Source organism: Amia ocellicauda, chromosome 5 (assembly GCF_036373705.1).
Source record: "Amia ocellicauda isolate fAmiCal2 chromosome 5, fAmiCal2.hap1, whole genome shotgun sequence".
Classification (NCBI taxonomy): domain Eukaryota; kingdom Metazoa; phylum Chordata; class Actinopteri; order Amiiformes; family Amiidae; genus Amia; species Amia ocellicauda.
In genome coordinates, this window is record NC_089854.1 from 23,234,774 (window position 1) to 23,250,512 (window position 15,739).

The following is a 15,739-nucleotide window of genomic DNA, read 5'->3' on the forward strand; positions in this document are numbered from 1 at the left end:
TACAGGGCGCATTGCGATGTTCGTTATACGTGCTCTTTTTTAAAAAACTGTATGTTTTAATTTCCTTCTTGTGGATATTTATAAAAGGGTCTTTAAAGGACAGTTTATTTCTTCTGTAAATGGATTGAAGCAGAAGTTGTGCTTATGCTGCTACAGACTGCTTACACATACCCTTGACTTGTTCTGATCAGTAGTTTTAGATTTGATTAGAGAGGGAGAGGTTTTTGGCAGTCCTTCAAGGCAACTATATTCTGAGCACCTCCAGAGAGGTCCAGATAACCTCTGTACATCTGGTCTCATTGATTAAATAACTAGCACTCACATCTCAGTACCACAGTGGGAAAAATGCATGTATGCGAAGCAGTACCCCGCTGTCTGTTTTTACTTCTTATCTGTGTCAGATGTGTTTGAACTTCTTATCTCTGGGATATCCCTGCTCGTGTCCTTATGACTGAAGAAGAAGGCTTTACAGGCAGACTGCGAATGAACAAGGTGCCAATTTTTAGATCATCCGTTACAACGTTGACGTTGCTAAATTATTGAATTTGTCCCGTTGAATCCTCAGTTGCATTCCCTGGCTAATGGCCATCACTAACAATAACAACTGCAAGAAAAAGTTTTCAGCACAGTCTGTTCTTACAGTAATATTTATTTGGCACTAACCTAATAATAATAATGATAATAATTTTTGGTTTGTTTGTTTATTTTTTGCATTCAGTAGATTTTATTCTTGGACTGCATCTAGACAAAACAGTAGATTAAGTACCAGAGCTATTGATTTTAGGAATAACTTTCCTTGGCATTTTGATCTGGTCTCCTAGCCTTGAATTTCACATACTGGAGCCAGGGAGGTGGGGATGCAGCTTTGAGCAAAACAAGGTAATTTCAATGTGGATACTTTTACTGTGAACGAGCTGCTTTTGTATGGATGCCCAAGTCTTCGATGTGGCAGCTTTGACTGATGTCATCCAATGCCATTTCCTGTTCATCTGAACTGGAGATTCTTGTTCTGATTTGTAAACAAACAGGGAAAGTCTCTCTTCTGTCTCATCCCTGTCAAAGACACTAAGACTGTAAACCCTTTCAAAGTCAACCTGAAATGTCATTATTCTACATCGTGGTGCACAGATGCAGGTGTCAGATGAATAACGATGTTCTCATTAATTTATTATATCCTTCTAGAAAATTTAACAGAGAAGTGACAGACAAAATGGGTGTGATTGGAGGGGTTTTACTTTTTGTTTATTGAAACGTGGGCTTGGCTAATTTAGCTTTTCAATTAAATATAAGGAATGTTTATAGAACAAGCTGCCTCTTTTATTGCCATTACTCAAACGGGTGATTCTCAGAATAATTACGGCAGCGAAAATCATAACAAACAGGGAGTGCTGAGCTAAATGGTTGAGCAAGATTTTAAGTATTAAATAAAAATAGATATCCATTTGCTATAATAAGCCGTATTCCAGTGTGTTACCAAAACAGTGCTCTGTCCTTTTACACAATAGTATTCCTATTAAACACTGAGCTCAGAGCATGTATTGATATTGTAGTCATGGTAATTCCTGGTTGAATAATGTGTACATGAACCAGTACACATTTTTCACAGACTTTTGTTTCATCAAGCCATTTCCTGCCAGTGTTTTAGCAGTCCTGACTCATCATATACAAGTTGAATATTATGTCATGATTACTTGAATCCTTAAAAAAAACGTTTGCTCGTAATTATTTCCCAACAAACTGGGGCCAGTGACACAGATGGATGATTTGCAGACAACAGACGTTCAACGACAGTTCCAAGGTAGACTTAGTTGGCAATTTGTCCCCTACGGTGGTGTTCACAGAAGAATGGAGAGCATGCAGTGTGTGAATAATTCATGAATTTGGCGCCATGTTTACATGCATATAACAGATATTCCTGGTGCTTTCAAGGAGAGTAGCAAAACGACGCAAAGCACAGTGAGCTGCAGTGTGCAGAAAACTGCCACTGCTCGCGCTTGCTCTGTATTAATATAGAGGTGGTGATTGATAAGGTCCACCACAGACAACAGGCATTTGATACTGCTGATTGTTAAAAGCCTTCCGCAGTCTGACAGCAGCCTGGCAGCAACTTTGAAAAAACCCCTGAAAAGGCTAAAGGGTGCAGAGGACAGGGGCAAATTAGGAACGGCTCACCGTGCTGCATGAGGCCATCGAAACCCTTATATGCCAATGTTTGTGAAAGAGTGATGGGACTTTGCCAGCAGCACACACATATTGAATTCACTCCATCTGCTTAATAGAGGTCGAGGAAGCACTAGAAGGAGTTGATCTGTGAGTCTGGTTATAAATGAAACACGAAGCTTGGCTTACATTGCGCTCCAAACATTAATAAGGTTTGATTCATTGCAGTGTGATTGTAGAGCTGCCATTCTGCAGAAAAGGGGGTTGGTTAGGACATGTGATCCATGCAGACATTTTCATGAACTGAAAATATAGTAATGTAAATGAAAATGCACAAGTGTGACATATTTTCCCCCATAAAAGAATCACCATAAGGCATGTTATCCCAAACCTAGTCTGAGGTGAGAGCCAGTAACAATCTGAAATCTCCCAGTTTGCTATGTTTCCAAAATTGTATTGTGGTTTAGTATTGCATTTTTGTTTCCTCTCAAAGTCAAAATATTTTCTGCAATTATTTTCTTCCAAGTTTCAACAAAACTCAAAAAAGAGTTGAACCTGGGAATCGAGAAAGCCATGTGAACTTTTTATGTCTACATCTGGTGAATTAGTTCACATGATGTTGTTTTGGAGATACTCTAAACCCAGTTTACACCCAGCTGCATGAGCATGCTTGTTGACTATTTTAATTCAATAGCAGTGAGACAGAAGAGTCGTTTTGATGACATGCAAAATCGAAAAAACATGTATAACAGGTACCAATTAAAACTGGACACAGCAAGAGCAAGATAAAAGTAAAACACTGACATTTAAATGAAGTCACAATGCCGCATTAGTAACCAGCTGCAGGGCACACAGATGTTCCTTCTTTAGCATTGTTCAGCAGGCTAAGAAAAACCCAAAGATAAAAATTGAAAAGCAAACTTACAGAAAGGCTGTTAATGGGGGGAAAAAACAACAACAGATTCCAGCCGGGATTCCCGTTTTCAAATGGGACGGTGTGGGGTGGAGGAGGATTCGACAACCTTGCCACTTCTCAACAGGGGAAGCCTGTTAAACTCACGAGGCGATTCCCTGGTAACCACAGTGTTTCTAGAGCCACATGAAGTTGGCAGCATCAACTTGTTCCGCTTCCTCTCCACCGCCCAGATGTGTCATTGTGGCCTTATTTGGCTCAACCCCTGCTATTTAAAGTCCTACCGCACCCTCTCCACATGGCACACGGGGCCATGGCAGCTGATTAGTACTCCTGATTGTGGAGCAAGGGAAGTGTTATCTGCGCCCCACACTCACCACAAGTGTCTGAGATGCATTCAAACTGGATTATTGTTATAATTCATATTAATAATACTGATTAATCTACTCTGATGTGCAGGCCGCTGATAATTCGCAGTTAACAAGTCGGATGTGTGTGGAGCTGAGCTGGGAACACAGAGACCAATGTGCTGAAATAAGTCACAAACAACTCCCTCCCCGAAATGCAGTGAACACAGTCTAATTCATAAAACGTGCCACAGCCCCAAAACTTGCTTTCTTGAACTGGATGGCAAATGAGTGGAGATGCCTTGCACTTATGTACTCTCTGATGCTTCATGAATATTAATCTATAGCTAAGAGCTTCCTCTTAATTAATGAAACGAAAAACTGGTGAGAGCCCACTCCACCGCACAGTTTCTTCTCTAACTTCTGATAAAATCCTTTGACTGAAAGAGAAACATTTCATGAGACGATTGAAGTTCCCAGCAGTGTCCCAGGAGGCTGGTTTATAAATAACTGAGATAGACTTCCACATTATCTCTGTTCATCCCAGGCTATGAGTAAGCATTATGAAATGACAGCAACGTTACACCCATGGGCATATTACCCTGGTGGGTGGTGACTCAGGAATATTGCAAGGCAATCAGTTTTTCATTGTTTAATTTACTGTCAGCCACAGTGTGGTCAGGGAGGGATGTCATCATATTAGCGTGACATGTGACTGTTACCCCATGCAGGCGTTGAGGTGAAAGAGATAGGAGGAGTGTTGTGAATAAGACCAACCTCTCATTCTCCTAATCAATATTTAATTCAGCAGGGCAAAGCAAAAACAATCCAGTTTGATATTATGCTAACAGAGCCCCTTCTTTATAAACACAGCTTCACAGATAGCTGTGTATTCTGTACTTCACCACATCTTAAATTAACTGAATCCTGCCCTTTTCCTAGATCCTGTCTATGAAGTACCTGCGATATGACATCTCTGAAGTCAGACATTCAAATGATTAGCAGGATAGAGCTCAAAAGACCTGCCCAGGTCGACATGCCGTGCTGTGAAACAGTCAAACGCTTTGTCTGGATCGGTTGATCCTGCTATGTTGCCTTGTTCTCTGCTTTCGAGCAGCAATGGCTGATGGCTGCTGGAAAAATAGTATAATCTCAGCTGGGGCTATAATGGGAACCTCTGTTAAAAATATACCGTGGATATGCAAGGCCTGCTAACGGCATTCCACAGTACATTCCTCCAACAGGATGCTATTTGTGTTGTGAAGAGCAGGCTGTTTTGAAAAGCAGGGAAGGCAACGGGCAGTGGGGAGGGGACATGAATCCAAACTCGACTTCTGCCCTTCGTGTGTTTTTTGCTGGTACACAGCATTTCCCGCTTGCTGGCCGTCTGTCAGGAAGGCTGATGATAAAGTGCTGAAGGAGTTATACAGCGATGTCGCTTTAACAAGCAGGCATGGAATGTGTGTGTGTGTGTGTGTGAGTGGGGGGGGGCTCTGCAACAGGACCTCCCCATGTGATTTTCTGAAGGTCGCAGTCCAGCACATCACAGTCTACAGAGCGAGAGAGCCCATGTTATTAAGAATGTCCATCAAGATCTGATTTTAAGAAATACCTCTGCCCTTCCCCATGATAGTGAAACAATTACCTGCCTCAGAGCAAAGCGTGAAGCATGTTTATTCGTATGCTACAGGTCAGTTGTAGATCCCATTTGTTCTGTATCATAACAACACTTTACCTAATCTATAAAATCTGTTTAGCCTTTAAGCATGGAGCGTAAACAGGGATACATGCTCTCTATGATTTCCCTTCAAGGAACTGTTCAATTTTGTATGAAGTATGACATTGTAATGATTAGCTATGATTTTGAATGTTCTTCAAATTTAAATATTTCTATGCACGTTGTGACCCATATATTTATAATTTAACTTTGAAGTATTTCTCCATAGATCCTTTTTTTCCAAGTATCAGACACTGAAGATTGTAATCTGATGTCAGACGTGTCATGGGCCAGTAGGTGGATATCAATGTGATATTCCAGGATGCCATAAATTCTGGGAACAGCTTCCTGAGGGGCTTGACAATCCAGGGAGGGGCTCCTCTCTTCCTTGTAAACACATTTCAAGTTTAGCTCTAATGTGAGAACAGACAGCAGAATCAAATGGCCGTTTCTACGTTATTAAAAGAGTAAGAGACGGAAAAAATAATTCCAAAGCGTAAGAGGAAAGACAATTATAGAAGCTGACTAACATCAGCAAATTCACTACGCGCCAAATACTGCCTTGTCTCCCTAATGACTATGGAGTACAAATATTCCACTATAATAAATATAAACTTAAATTCAGTGCAGCCTGTAATTTATTTGACAAATACGTGCTTTATTGAAATGCACAGTGACTTATAGGCAGGGTTTTAAATAAAATTAAACCATGGAATTAAAAACGTAATGTGGCAATCATTAAACGACATTACTCAAAATGCCTTATAAAAGTATTATAATTGGGTGGGCAGCATGTGAGTAGAATACAATTACTGGTGATCATAATGATTTATCTGAATGTTTTTAATCATTAACAGGTCTTATATTAATGAGTGTTTCATTGGTGTTATTATAATTATTGGGAAATACATTTTGAATAAATTGTTCTTTAATGGCCAGTGAAAATATACACTGTTGTTCCATCCTGTATTGGGTATTTCAGTCAGATAAAACCTATAGCAAGGATTCTGGCCCTCCAGTAATTTCTGTTTCCTCCCAGCTGTGCTTTAATAGAATTAACAATGGGCTTAATTAAGACTTTATTAATGTTTCAGCCTCTAAGTAGCTGCAAATGTCACATTTGTACATTCACAAGCTGCAGATGTCAAATTAAGCAAGTTGTTAGATCAGTTAGGGATGCTGTGAACAAACAAGAGCGTTTGAGTGAAACGTAAACCAACAGAAACATTCAACAGTATAACAACATGAAATGGCACCAGACTGCACGAGATGCTGACACGTTTAGAGAACAAAAACAAAACAACAACAACTGAGTAACAGTGAACCTGGATATATAAACAAGTAACATTTCAGGTGCATTTCCAGAAGCATCATTATAAAAACAGTAACATCCCATTTACAATCCATAGCCTATTCTTGCACATCGTTGGGGTCACTGCTTCGTCTCTTTGGGGTCTTCTACATTTGTACTGAAGACAATATGAGATTTCTTTCAGACACTGTAGAAATTATATTCCCTGCCTCTGATGACCCTGGAGTCTGTTGTCCTCTGGTAAAAAAAGATGAATCACTGTGGCTGTATGCATTAAGTTCTATTATCAGTCAGCAGGGGTAGCAAGTTTTTTCCTCATGCCTTCCAAATGTTCCCCTTTGTGTTTGCTTAGAGAGCATGCCAGGCATCTGCCCCTAGAATATATGTTTAGGCTGCAGACACTTCAGATTGTCGCGTCTTTGGGAGTAAACAGAGGGCTATAGCTCTGTACAGCCAGTGACACTAATACTTTCCTTTAAATTACGTATTTAGAGTCCTTGGGATCTTGAATTCAATCACGCAACCAATAAGAGAGAATAAATAGCAAGAAGAGGAAAGATTGGTTTTATTTTTTGCAGGACGATGTTAGATTTCACAGATACTTTGTATGTATTTTTATTAACACATGCATATCTCTGACAGGATTAATCAATATATGCCTCAACAGTTTTCTTTGAACTCTGTATGCAAACCATTTGATTGTAATTAATCTTATGAATCGAGTTTGCCAATAACATGATCATGTTTGATGCAATGCCTAATACCATTTGAACTGAATTAAAGATGTTACAAGCACTTTGACCTCTCTCGTGCGGTTAAATTCCAATTTAAGATTATGCAATATGTTAACATGCATGAATATGACAACAAACCCAAAGCACAGCTGTTGAAAAATGGGAAATTCTAGTCAGAGTCTCTGTTTAGGTTTAGTCTTGTTTACTGACTTCACTTATCAAGTGTTTGTATTAAGTTTTCTCATTGGTCTGCTTTTCATCCTTCTGTGAGGCATGAAGATTCGTCAAAATGTGCAACTCTGCAGTTTACTAATAAAAATCATATACAGAGAAGAAGAAGAAAATGTGAAAAGCTGATTCAGCATGTAATTAATCTAGGGATAGGTGGAATATGTGTGCAGTTTAAAGCAGTTGTAGAGTTATGTAACTGTCACCCCCTCACCCACTTAGACCCCATCCACCTAGGGGGATTTAATTTTCTTTCAAAGCAAGAGCATTTAATTAGTGACACATAAAATAAAAATCACAGAAAAATGACTATAAACGTAGCGATCCTTCCCTTGCTTTGTGGACAATGTGAAGCCTGTGAAACATGAATTGCGTGTCGCATATGTGAAAGACGCCACCTCTTGACTGCCTGCAGCGCTGGGGCGTTATGTGTACCCCACCAGGCGGGGCGTGCTGGGGAAACTTTTGCGCATGCCCATGCACTTCTCCTGGTCGATGAACAGCGAGTTGGCCTTCACCGACAGGTCGTGCTCCAGGGACACCTTGGTGTGGACCAGAGTCTGCAGCGTGTGCTCGGCGTCGCGCAGCCGCTCCTTCAGCTTCTGCACGGTGTCCTCGATCTCCCGGACCTCAGTCACCAGCCTGTGGGCAACAGCGAGAAGTACGGGGGCTTGGTTACTTGGAGTGGATTTCATTTACATGCTGAGCGCCTACCGTTGAAGGGAAACTACTGTTATATGAAATACAAAGGATTAATTTAGTGCCTCAAGCAGTTTATGGATACAGTTCATCAACACAGCACATCTCGTGATCGCAGACTCTGAGAGACCATGCTGGTTATGCCTGTGTGTTTCTTATTTTTTGTCTTCTTGAGTATGTATGCATGTACGTACATATGTATGTATTTATTTTCACAGAAAACACATAAAATACTGCACAGAGCAGCGTTTGGGATACAGACTTCAGCGGTAGTCGACTGACTGCATGATAGTTGTAATTTGCTGTTATCCAAATAGAAATACCACCGAGTCAACTAGGAGACCTTTCACATCCAATCTATCTTCAGGGCACTGTGGGGAATCAGTTGCACGCTCAGGAAGCCAGGCCACCGCGGAGGCCCTGAACATACCGGTGGTGCGGGTTGTCACGGCACAGCTCCACATTGGGCCTCCTGGTTCGCTCCTCCAGTCGGGTCTGGGCCACCTTCAGGGGACTCTCTTTATCCCTGATGGACTTCTTTAAGGCCTCGATGAGCATCTCTGTCTGAAAGATCTCCTGCAGGGTCTATGCAATTGACCGAGAAGATACTATTATAGTATTATAGTAGTATTACCCAAAGCAACATAGAACATGTTATATTTTAAAGTAAAGGACCAAGTAATCAAAGTTCCTTCTGTTTCCTATTCATCTTGGCCATGGACATAAAGTGTTTAGTAAATTCAGTCAATGCAGTGCTTTTCATTCATGCTACAAAATTATACAAAATGAATTATGCCCACATCGCGTTAAGCTATGATGTTCAGAGGCTGGAATGGGCTTTGGCTCCACAGTCTGCGGATACTATGCAAGTTGAGTCATCAGGACTGGAGTCTCACATGGTTTCTGGTTCACGCTGATTGTTAAAGATGCCTGAACACTTGGCTTCCTAGGCTAAAACTGATTAAAGCTCTGCCTGAGAGCTAGTCGACCTTTCTTCAAATTGCAAAATACAAATCTGTATCCTAATGCAGTTAAATTTATTGTCAAAAGCCACTTTATTTATATATATATCAAACTGAAGGCTGTTTTGGTATGTAGTGTGTATAAAGTATGTAAGTGTAAAGTTATGCCAGGCTCTGAAAGAAATGCGTAAAATCTCCCATGCACTCTGAATTTGACATGACACGAGAGAGATGCTGGGTGCCCAGTCCCTGTCAAAGAGACAGATGGTTTTGGAGATTTGAATGCAATGGGATTTAACAGTTACTCAGGAATGCAGTTGTTTTTACATGTTCTAAATAGCTGAATCTTCACTTTATTCACCTACACTTTGATGTGCTCAAATACACACATTATTCTTATTCATTCGGATCTAGTTTCGGCTTTTTGGATGTGAAAGCTTTGAAGGAGATGTTTACTACAGTAAACGTCTACCACATTGCCATTAAAAAGTGGTTTTACCTTGTGTTTAGCATGAATTGACTTTATATATCCATGCTTTTCCATAGTTTGTACCATGGTTTACTATTCTGTGTGTAACCTTGATTTCACTGTGCTTCACTGCACACCACAGTAAACTCTTGTCACTGCTTTCTAAGTGTCTTCAACACAAGCATTCAACACCTAGGATGTCACCTTAGCCAAGTGCGCTTGCAGGTTGTTCTTGGCATCGGCGGTCTCTGACATGCGGTTGGTAAAAGCCACGTTCACAGAGTTGAACTGGTTCCACATCTCGTTTGAGGTGCTGCTGAGGAGGATCTCTATTTCATCCCGCAGCTTGGCAGACGCCGCACGCTCACTCTGGGACCGGAGGATGTTGTCATCCGTAAACTTGGCCCAGGAATCGGGGATCGAGAGTCTGTGCGGGAGAGGCAACAAGCATCATCACATCCACTCTGAAACTTGCCTTGGCAGCTTAACGCGACACAAGTATGACAGGTGAACATTCATTAAAATCTAGTTTCTTTGGATTTCTTTGGTTTTCCACAAATGTGAGATGATTGTTACTGTATCAAGCAAGATGTTTTTGTTTCATTTAACACAGTGTGACTTTTCTAGATAGTATCGCTGGGCTTATGTGCTTGTGTGAATAGTTTAGTTTCTTTAGATACTGAAGAAACCAGAGTTGACTGTACAAGGAAAGTAGAATTCAAACAATCAAAACAATGAGCGCTACATCAACGTTGAAAAGGGGTACTTCCTTGTTTTGAAATGCATTTTATGTTTAACAACCAAGCCACCCCAAACCCAAAATTATCTCCAGCATTTTGAGATAGTGTTTGCTCTTACGAGGGGTCGATTCTCTCCACCCCTCTGTAGAAACTGATGCCATCGGAGGTATTTCTGAGTTGGTGACATCTGTCATCAATCCGGTGGGCCGTCACCTTGTCATTGATGTCTCTTTCCAGCTCGTGCTGGGCTGCTCTGTTGGACCTGAGATGAAGGAATTACTTGATAAAGACCAGTTTTCAGTACTTTCAAAGCAAGAGCACCTGTAGAGTATTTGTTTTCCTGAGCTTATGGTGTGTATTTTCAATGTATTTGAAGTGCATATCCATATGGTTGCTGTTTTTACGGTTTGCTTCTAAGGTTACAAAAAAATAAAGAAAAACGTTAAGTTGTATTGCACTTCAAATTCTCTGTAACTGTGGTGTGGTTAACATCTATCTTTTGATTTATGGCTTTAACTTTGAGAACCTGCATCTGATTAATTTTTCTGGTATGTTTACCTCTTTCTTTCCCATTTTTTATTACTCTGCAGATTGATCAGATTTTACATGCTAGTGCTGGATACACTGAAACCATTGCACTGCTTTGTATTATAAAAGTGTTTTAGCTGTCTTTTACAAGCAGAGGCTACACAGAAAAAGCTGAAAGCCTCAGACTTTGGACTAAAGGTATTGCCAAACTAATGATCCCACTTTCGGTTAGCTGTGATTCAACCAGGCTCAGCATTGCAGACCCCCCACCCATCCAGTTTGGAAGGAAGTTGCTACATCTGAGAACAAGCCCAAAGACATTTCATGTGACCTTCACGTCTGCCTTGATTATTTTATTCGCACAGAAGGCTGCACTAGAAAAATAGAGTGCTTATTAATAACAATAAACAGAGAAGATTGTTCTATGATTGAGGAAATGATTCAATGAGAACCTCTGCCCACTGGCCAACAGCAAATTCCACATGTCACTAAATTAATAGTAACTATGCTGGTATGAACCCAGTTGAAAGCCACCAGCAAGTACAGGCTTTAGAAATTGGATTGGGCAAGTCTGCTGAAGATATGATGTCACCCAGGCCCAGTCTTATTCCAAATTAAGGTTTTAACTCCAATGGCGCTTTTGGGGATGACATTTTCTTCCTATTGTCCTCGTATCACTGTTCTGAAACTGCACTGCACTTCAGCAAACACACTGCTGTAAACCAACCAAGATAATAAGACAGTAATCTGCAAGAAGGCACATTGCCAGTCTGATTTGATTACAGGAGGTACACCTGACTGCCTACTTGACTTACGCAAGCTGGGCGTTGGCCCTGTCCAGGTGACGCCTCATTCTTTCCTGGCAGGACTTGATGACCTCAACCTCCTAGAGAAACAGAATTGACAATAAAAATATATATTTGCACACACTCAATGCAGTCACTGAAAATATCTCCTGTTGATAAAAGTACAATCAGCATGTATATTTAATAGTGCTGCCTGCCTCACCTTAAGTAAATCTTTTTCCACTTCATCATGGACCAGATCAATAGACATTCTCTTCTCCCGGTGGTACAGGCACTCCTGGGCCACCTGTCATTGTAAAATAAAATTGCCATCGTCAAGAACAGGGCCACACTAAGCAATAATTAGGCATATATATATATATACATCCTTAAAAAAAGGCTTTGGTTTAACTGCTCACACATGTTCTGTAAGTAGAAACGTTTAACAAGATTCTACATATAATTTCAACACAAATTGGGTATTATTGTGTATTCCATGACATAAGCGGTCACATGCTTTGTACTAGAAATACAAATCAAAAGCCAATGAAAGCAAAACAAGACCAACTACTACCACTACCATTGCTACTAATAATGACATAGATCCAAATCCCATAGCACGTTCCTAGTGTTTTGAGAGCGTATATCTTGGAAACCTGGTTGTTGATTACCTAAAAGTCCGCGAGTAAACAGTATGTTACCCGATATTGCCCCTTCCACCCTCCATGTCACCAGATCTTTAGTGAGATCAACATGACACTACATGGCCCGAAGGAAACCCAATAAGATAATTGACCACCCTCGCTCAGTCTGACCGCTGTTGCCAAGTTACCTCTGTAGGACACCTATTTATCTCTAATGACCCCACTTAGACATTAGTAATACTTTGAATTCTTCTGCTTTGGACAGGTGAGGATAGCGAGAACTGGAAACTCGTGCTGATTGTATTAGACACCCTGATCAGGGTTGCACCATCTTAGGTTGTTGTAGAAAATGATAATAAGCGATGGGCATATGTCAGAAAACCTCTCCTCTTCCAAGGAGCTTTTGGCGTCATGCAGTCCCTACTATTAGACAGACTGACCGGTGCAGTGAAAGGAACTGAAGTCTGAACTCAGCCGGCTCCCACTCCCACTTCACTCTACCTGCATTGAATCAGCTTAAACACTAACTACATATATCAGCGAGCTTTCTGCACACCCACGAAAACACTCTCTCCCACCGAGACCTTCCCCCAGACTTCAGCTCTGGAGATACCTGTAGGGGGCCTTCCGTCTCTGCCAGCGCCCTCTCCAGCCTTTTCTTCACGTCAGTCAGCATACTGATCTCTCCGACCATGTTCTCAATCTCGTGGTTGAGCTCGGATCTCCAGAAGGCGATGTCGTTAATGCGTTCCCCGATGTTCTTGTTGGTGGTCTCCTGGCTCCTCCTGGTCAGCTGCTCTTTGTCCTGGATCAGGCGGGCCGTGTCCCTGCGCAGCCTCTCCGCACTGTGCCGGGAGGACTCCGATTCCCTGTAGTTGCTCTGGTTGGACTTGTACCAGTCCTCCGGGGTGTAGCGAGTGACGAGCGCTGTGCGGTTCGAGGGGTAGAAGTTCATTTTGGCTTTAATGAGGTCCGGGGAAGTCCGTGAGATAGAGGCCAGAGTGGGAACGGTGCTGACTGTTCGGTAGAAAGTGTTGGATCTCCAGGGCTGGTTGGCACTCTGGACAAGGGCAAAGTGAGGGTAATGGTTTTTATAACTGGAGGCCATGGTGGATATAGCGGGGAGAAAATGGCCTGTTCTGGGACGGGCGTAAGTAGCAGTCTGGGTGGACCCAATCAGTTCCATGTTCAACAAAGGAAATTCCAAAAGTCTCCTAAGACATAAAAATATGTAAGCATGTCAGGCTTTTATATGAGTTAGCTATTCATTTATATTGTGCAGCCATAAAATATCAAATATTAGTATAGCCCAGGGGTGGCTAACCCTAGTCCTGGAGAGCCGCAGGGTCTGCAGGTTTTTGTTTTTTCCAGAGATTGCACTGTGTAAAAAGATGGCAGATACACATGTAACTAGATCAGGTCAACAACAGTGTGGAAAAGTAGAACATAAAATGTAGTTCTGTCAAGCACCCTTTTCCTTTCTTTAAACCATGAAGTTCATTATTAAACACCAGTCAGAAGCATTAAAAAAGTTGACCTATCCTGTAGGGATTCTCAATATGAATTAATTGCTTGAAACTGAGGTGTGAACAATTCATTTGGAGGTTTGGATAAACAAATAGGTGTTGTATTTCAGAGCAATTAGACCAATTGTACTAAATTAAAGAAAGAGGTTTTGTTCCTCGTATGGCAACTGTCAATAAAAGGCACAATCAGTGTCGCACTCCTGGCACCTTCTGGTGTTTATTATGGAATACAGCCAGAAACTCCAAACTGCATGGGTTACTCAAAGAAAAGCACAATGTGCAACTGGAGCAGTGCAATACTCTGCATTTTCATAGAGAGAAGTTAGAATTATTATAATCACTACAACTACTACTACTATTTTATAATAATAATAATAATAATAATAATAATAATAATAATAATAATAATAATATCATGAGTATTATTATTATCTAGTTAATAATTAGATAATGGTATCTAATCAGGCAATGATTTTGACAAGTTCAAACATGTCAGATTCTTCTCCTTTGACAGGCTGGATAATAATTGCCAATTAGCGTCATAAGATGACAGGATGTACTGTTTTAATGTCATGCATTGTAATCTTAACCTTTTTTTTTTGTAAATATTTTTTTACGATTGGCTATGACATCAGATTATAATGAACAGTATAACATTTAAATTGCAATTACAATTGATATTATATATATATATATATATATAAACGGTAAATGAAACGTTAAACTTAACTTCAGTATCATGCATAAACTGCCCATGTGTCTATATATTATTTTTGCTTGTTTGCTTGTTTTTACATTTTAAAAACTCGAAATATGAGATTAATTTTATTTGTACTGCATTTTACATAGTAATTATTTATATATTTATTTATTTATTAGCAGACGCCTTTGTCCAGGGCGAATATAACTCAGACTAAATAGCTTTAGTCATTCCTACACAATAATACATGCATTATCAGAACAGACCCTGTTTTATTGACTCGGCATACTATATATATTATTTGCCCACAATAGAAAAAAAGGGATACTTTTTTTTCTAGCACCCTGTACTTTTTTCCACTTATATTTAAAATATGCATGAATAACAGTACAATATGCTTACTTGAACAACCGGTTGTTAGAAAGCTCCCAATACCTCTGGCCACACAATGGTCCTGTCCTGAGACACCGCAGCTGTCGCACCTCCTACAAGACTAGCTCACACCTTTACAGCACCGCAAGAACAGAAAGGTATCCAGCGCTAATGAATTATCGACAGACAGCAGTGCTGTCCAATCAGGTTGCGAGTATCGTGAGTAAGGCGGTTCTATTTCAATAATATGAACCAATCGCCGTGCGAGAAAGGCGGCCCCTTAAACTAAGTTGTTCTAAGTTACTTCGTTGCCACGGAGGCTGTTGCTCTAGTAACCCCCCAAGGAGCTCGGCCGAGGCGCAGAGATGCGCAGAGATGCGCAGACAGGCCGCATGTGCAGCCCTGTGCAGCAGCAAGCACGGCCACTGATCCATGCATAGTTATACTACAATAAAGAAGTACAAAAATGCTTTCTACCTTCATTCATATTTTTGCATTTGATTTTACAAGCAAGAGTAATAATTTAAAGGCACATTCTGTTCTGTGTATCCTTGTAAATAGCCTAGTATTTGGTCAATTCCTGTTGTGTCTTTTGTGTGTGATTTGGTTTAATCTCTGGTACAATTAACATTACTACTACCTTTTGTTATAAACCAAAAAGCACACACACACACAAAATAACCATCTGTTTATATTCTTTGAAAATGACGTTTTCAAGCTGACAAAGAGGCTCGAATTTCAAAGCAAAGCTTGACCATTCTGTTATCTATTGATCTGTATACAGTGCTTTCAACAGGCACATTGTTGTACACATCTTAGAGTTCAACAGCTATTGCCAAGTCATATATGAATTTGTAAACCATTGTAACACAGCTCTCTATAGGTGAATTCAATGCATTATAA

General features: G+C 40.5%; 1 protein-coding gene across 4 annotated transcripts; it reads right to left on the minus strand.

The window, feature by feature from the left end:
* Positions 1–6,997: 6,997 nt before the first annotated feature.
* Positions 6,998–14,993, minus strand: tekt3 (tektin 3). Of its 4 annotated transcripts, none has more exons than XM_066704383.1 (8): positions 14,900–14,993; positions 12,852–13,452; positions 11,818–11,901; positions 11,625–11,695; positions 10,400–10,543; positions 9,746–9,968; positions 8,541–8,695; positions 6,998–8,053 (listed from the first exon to the last, which is right to left on the minus strand). In XM_066704383.1, the coding sequence occupies exons 2-8, from the start codon at positions 13,422–13,424 to the stop codon at positions 7,837–7,839; spliced, it is 1,467 nt and encodes a 488-aa protein (XP_066560480.1). In that variant the 5' UTR covers positions 13,425–13,452; positions 14,900–14,993; the 3' UTR covers positions 6,998–7,836. The 4 variants fall into 4 exon arrangements, with proteins under 4 accessions (XP_066560480.1, XP_066560482.1, XP_066560481.1 ...); XM_066704385.1 differs by having other exon boundaries at positions 12,852–13,298; positions 14,900–14,987; XM_066704384.1 differs by having other exon boundaries at positions 12,852–13,298; positions 14,867–14,987.
* Between the last annotated feature and the right edge of the window lie 746 nt (positions 14,994–15,739).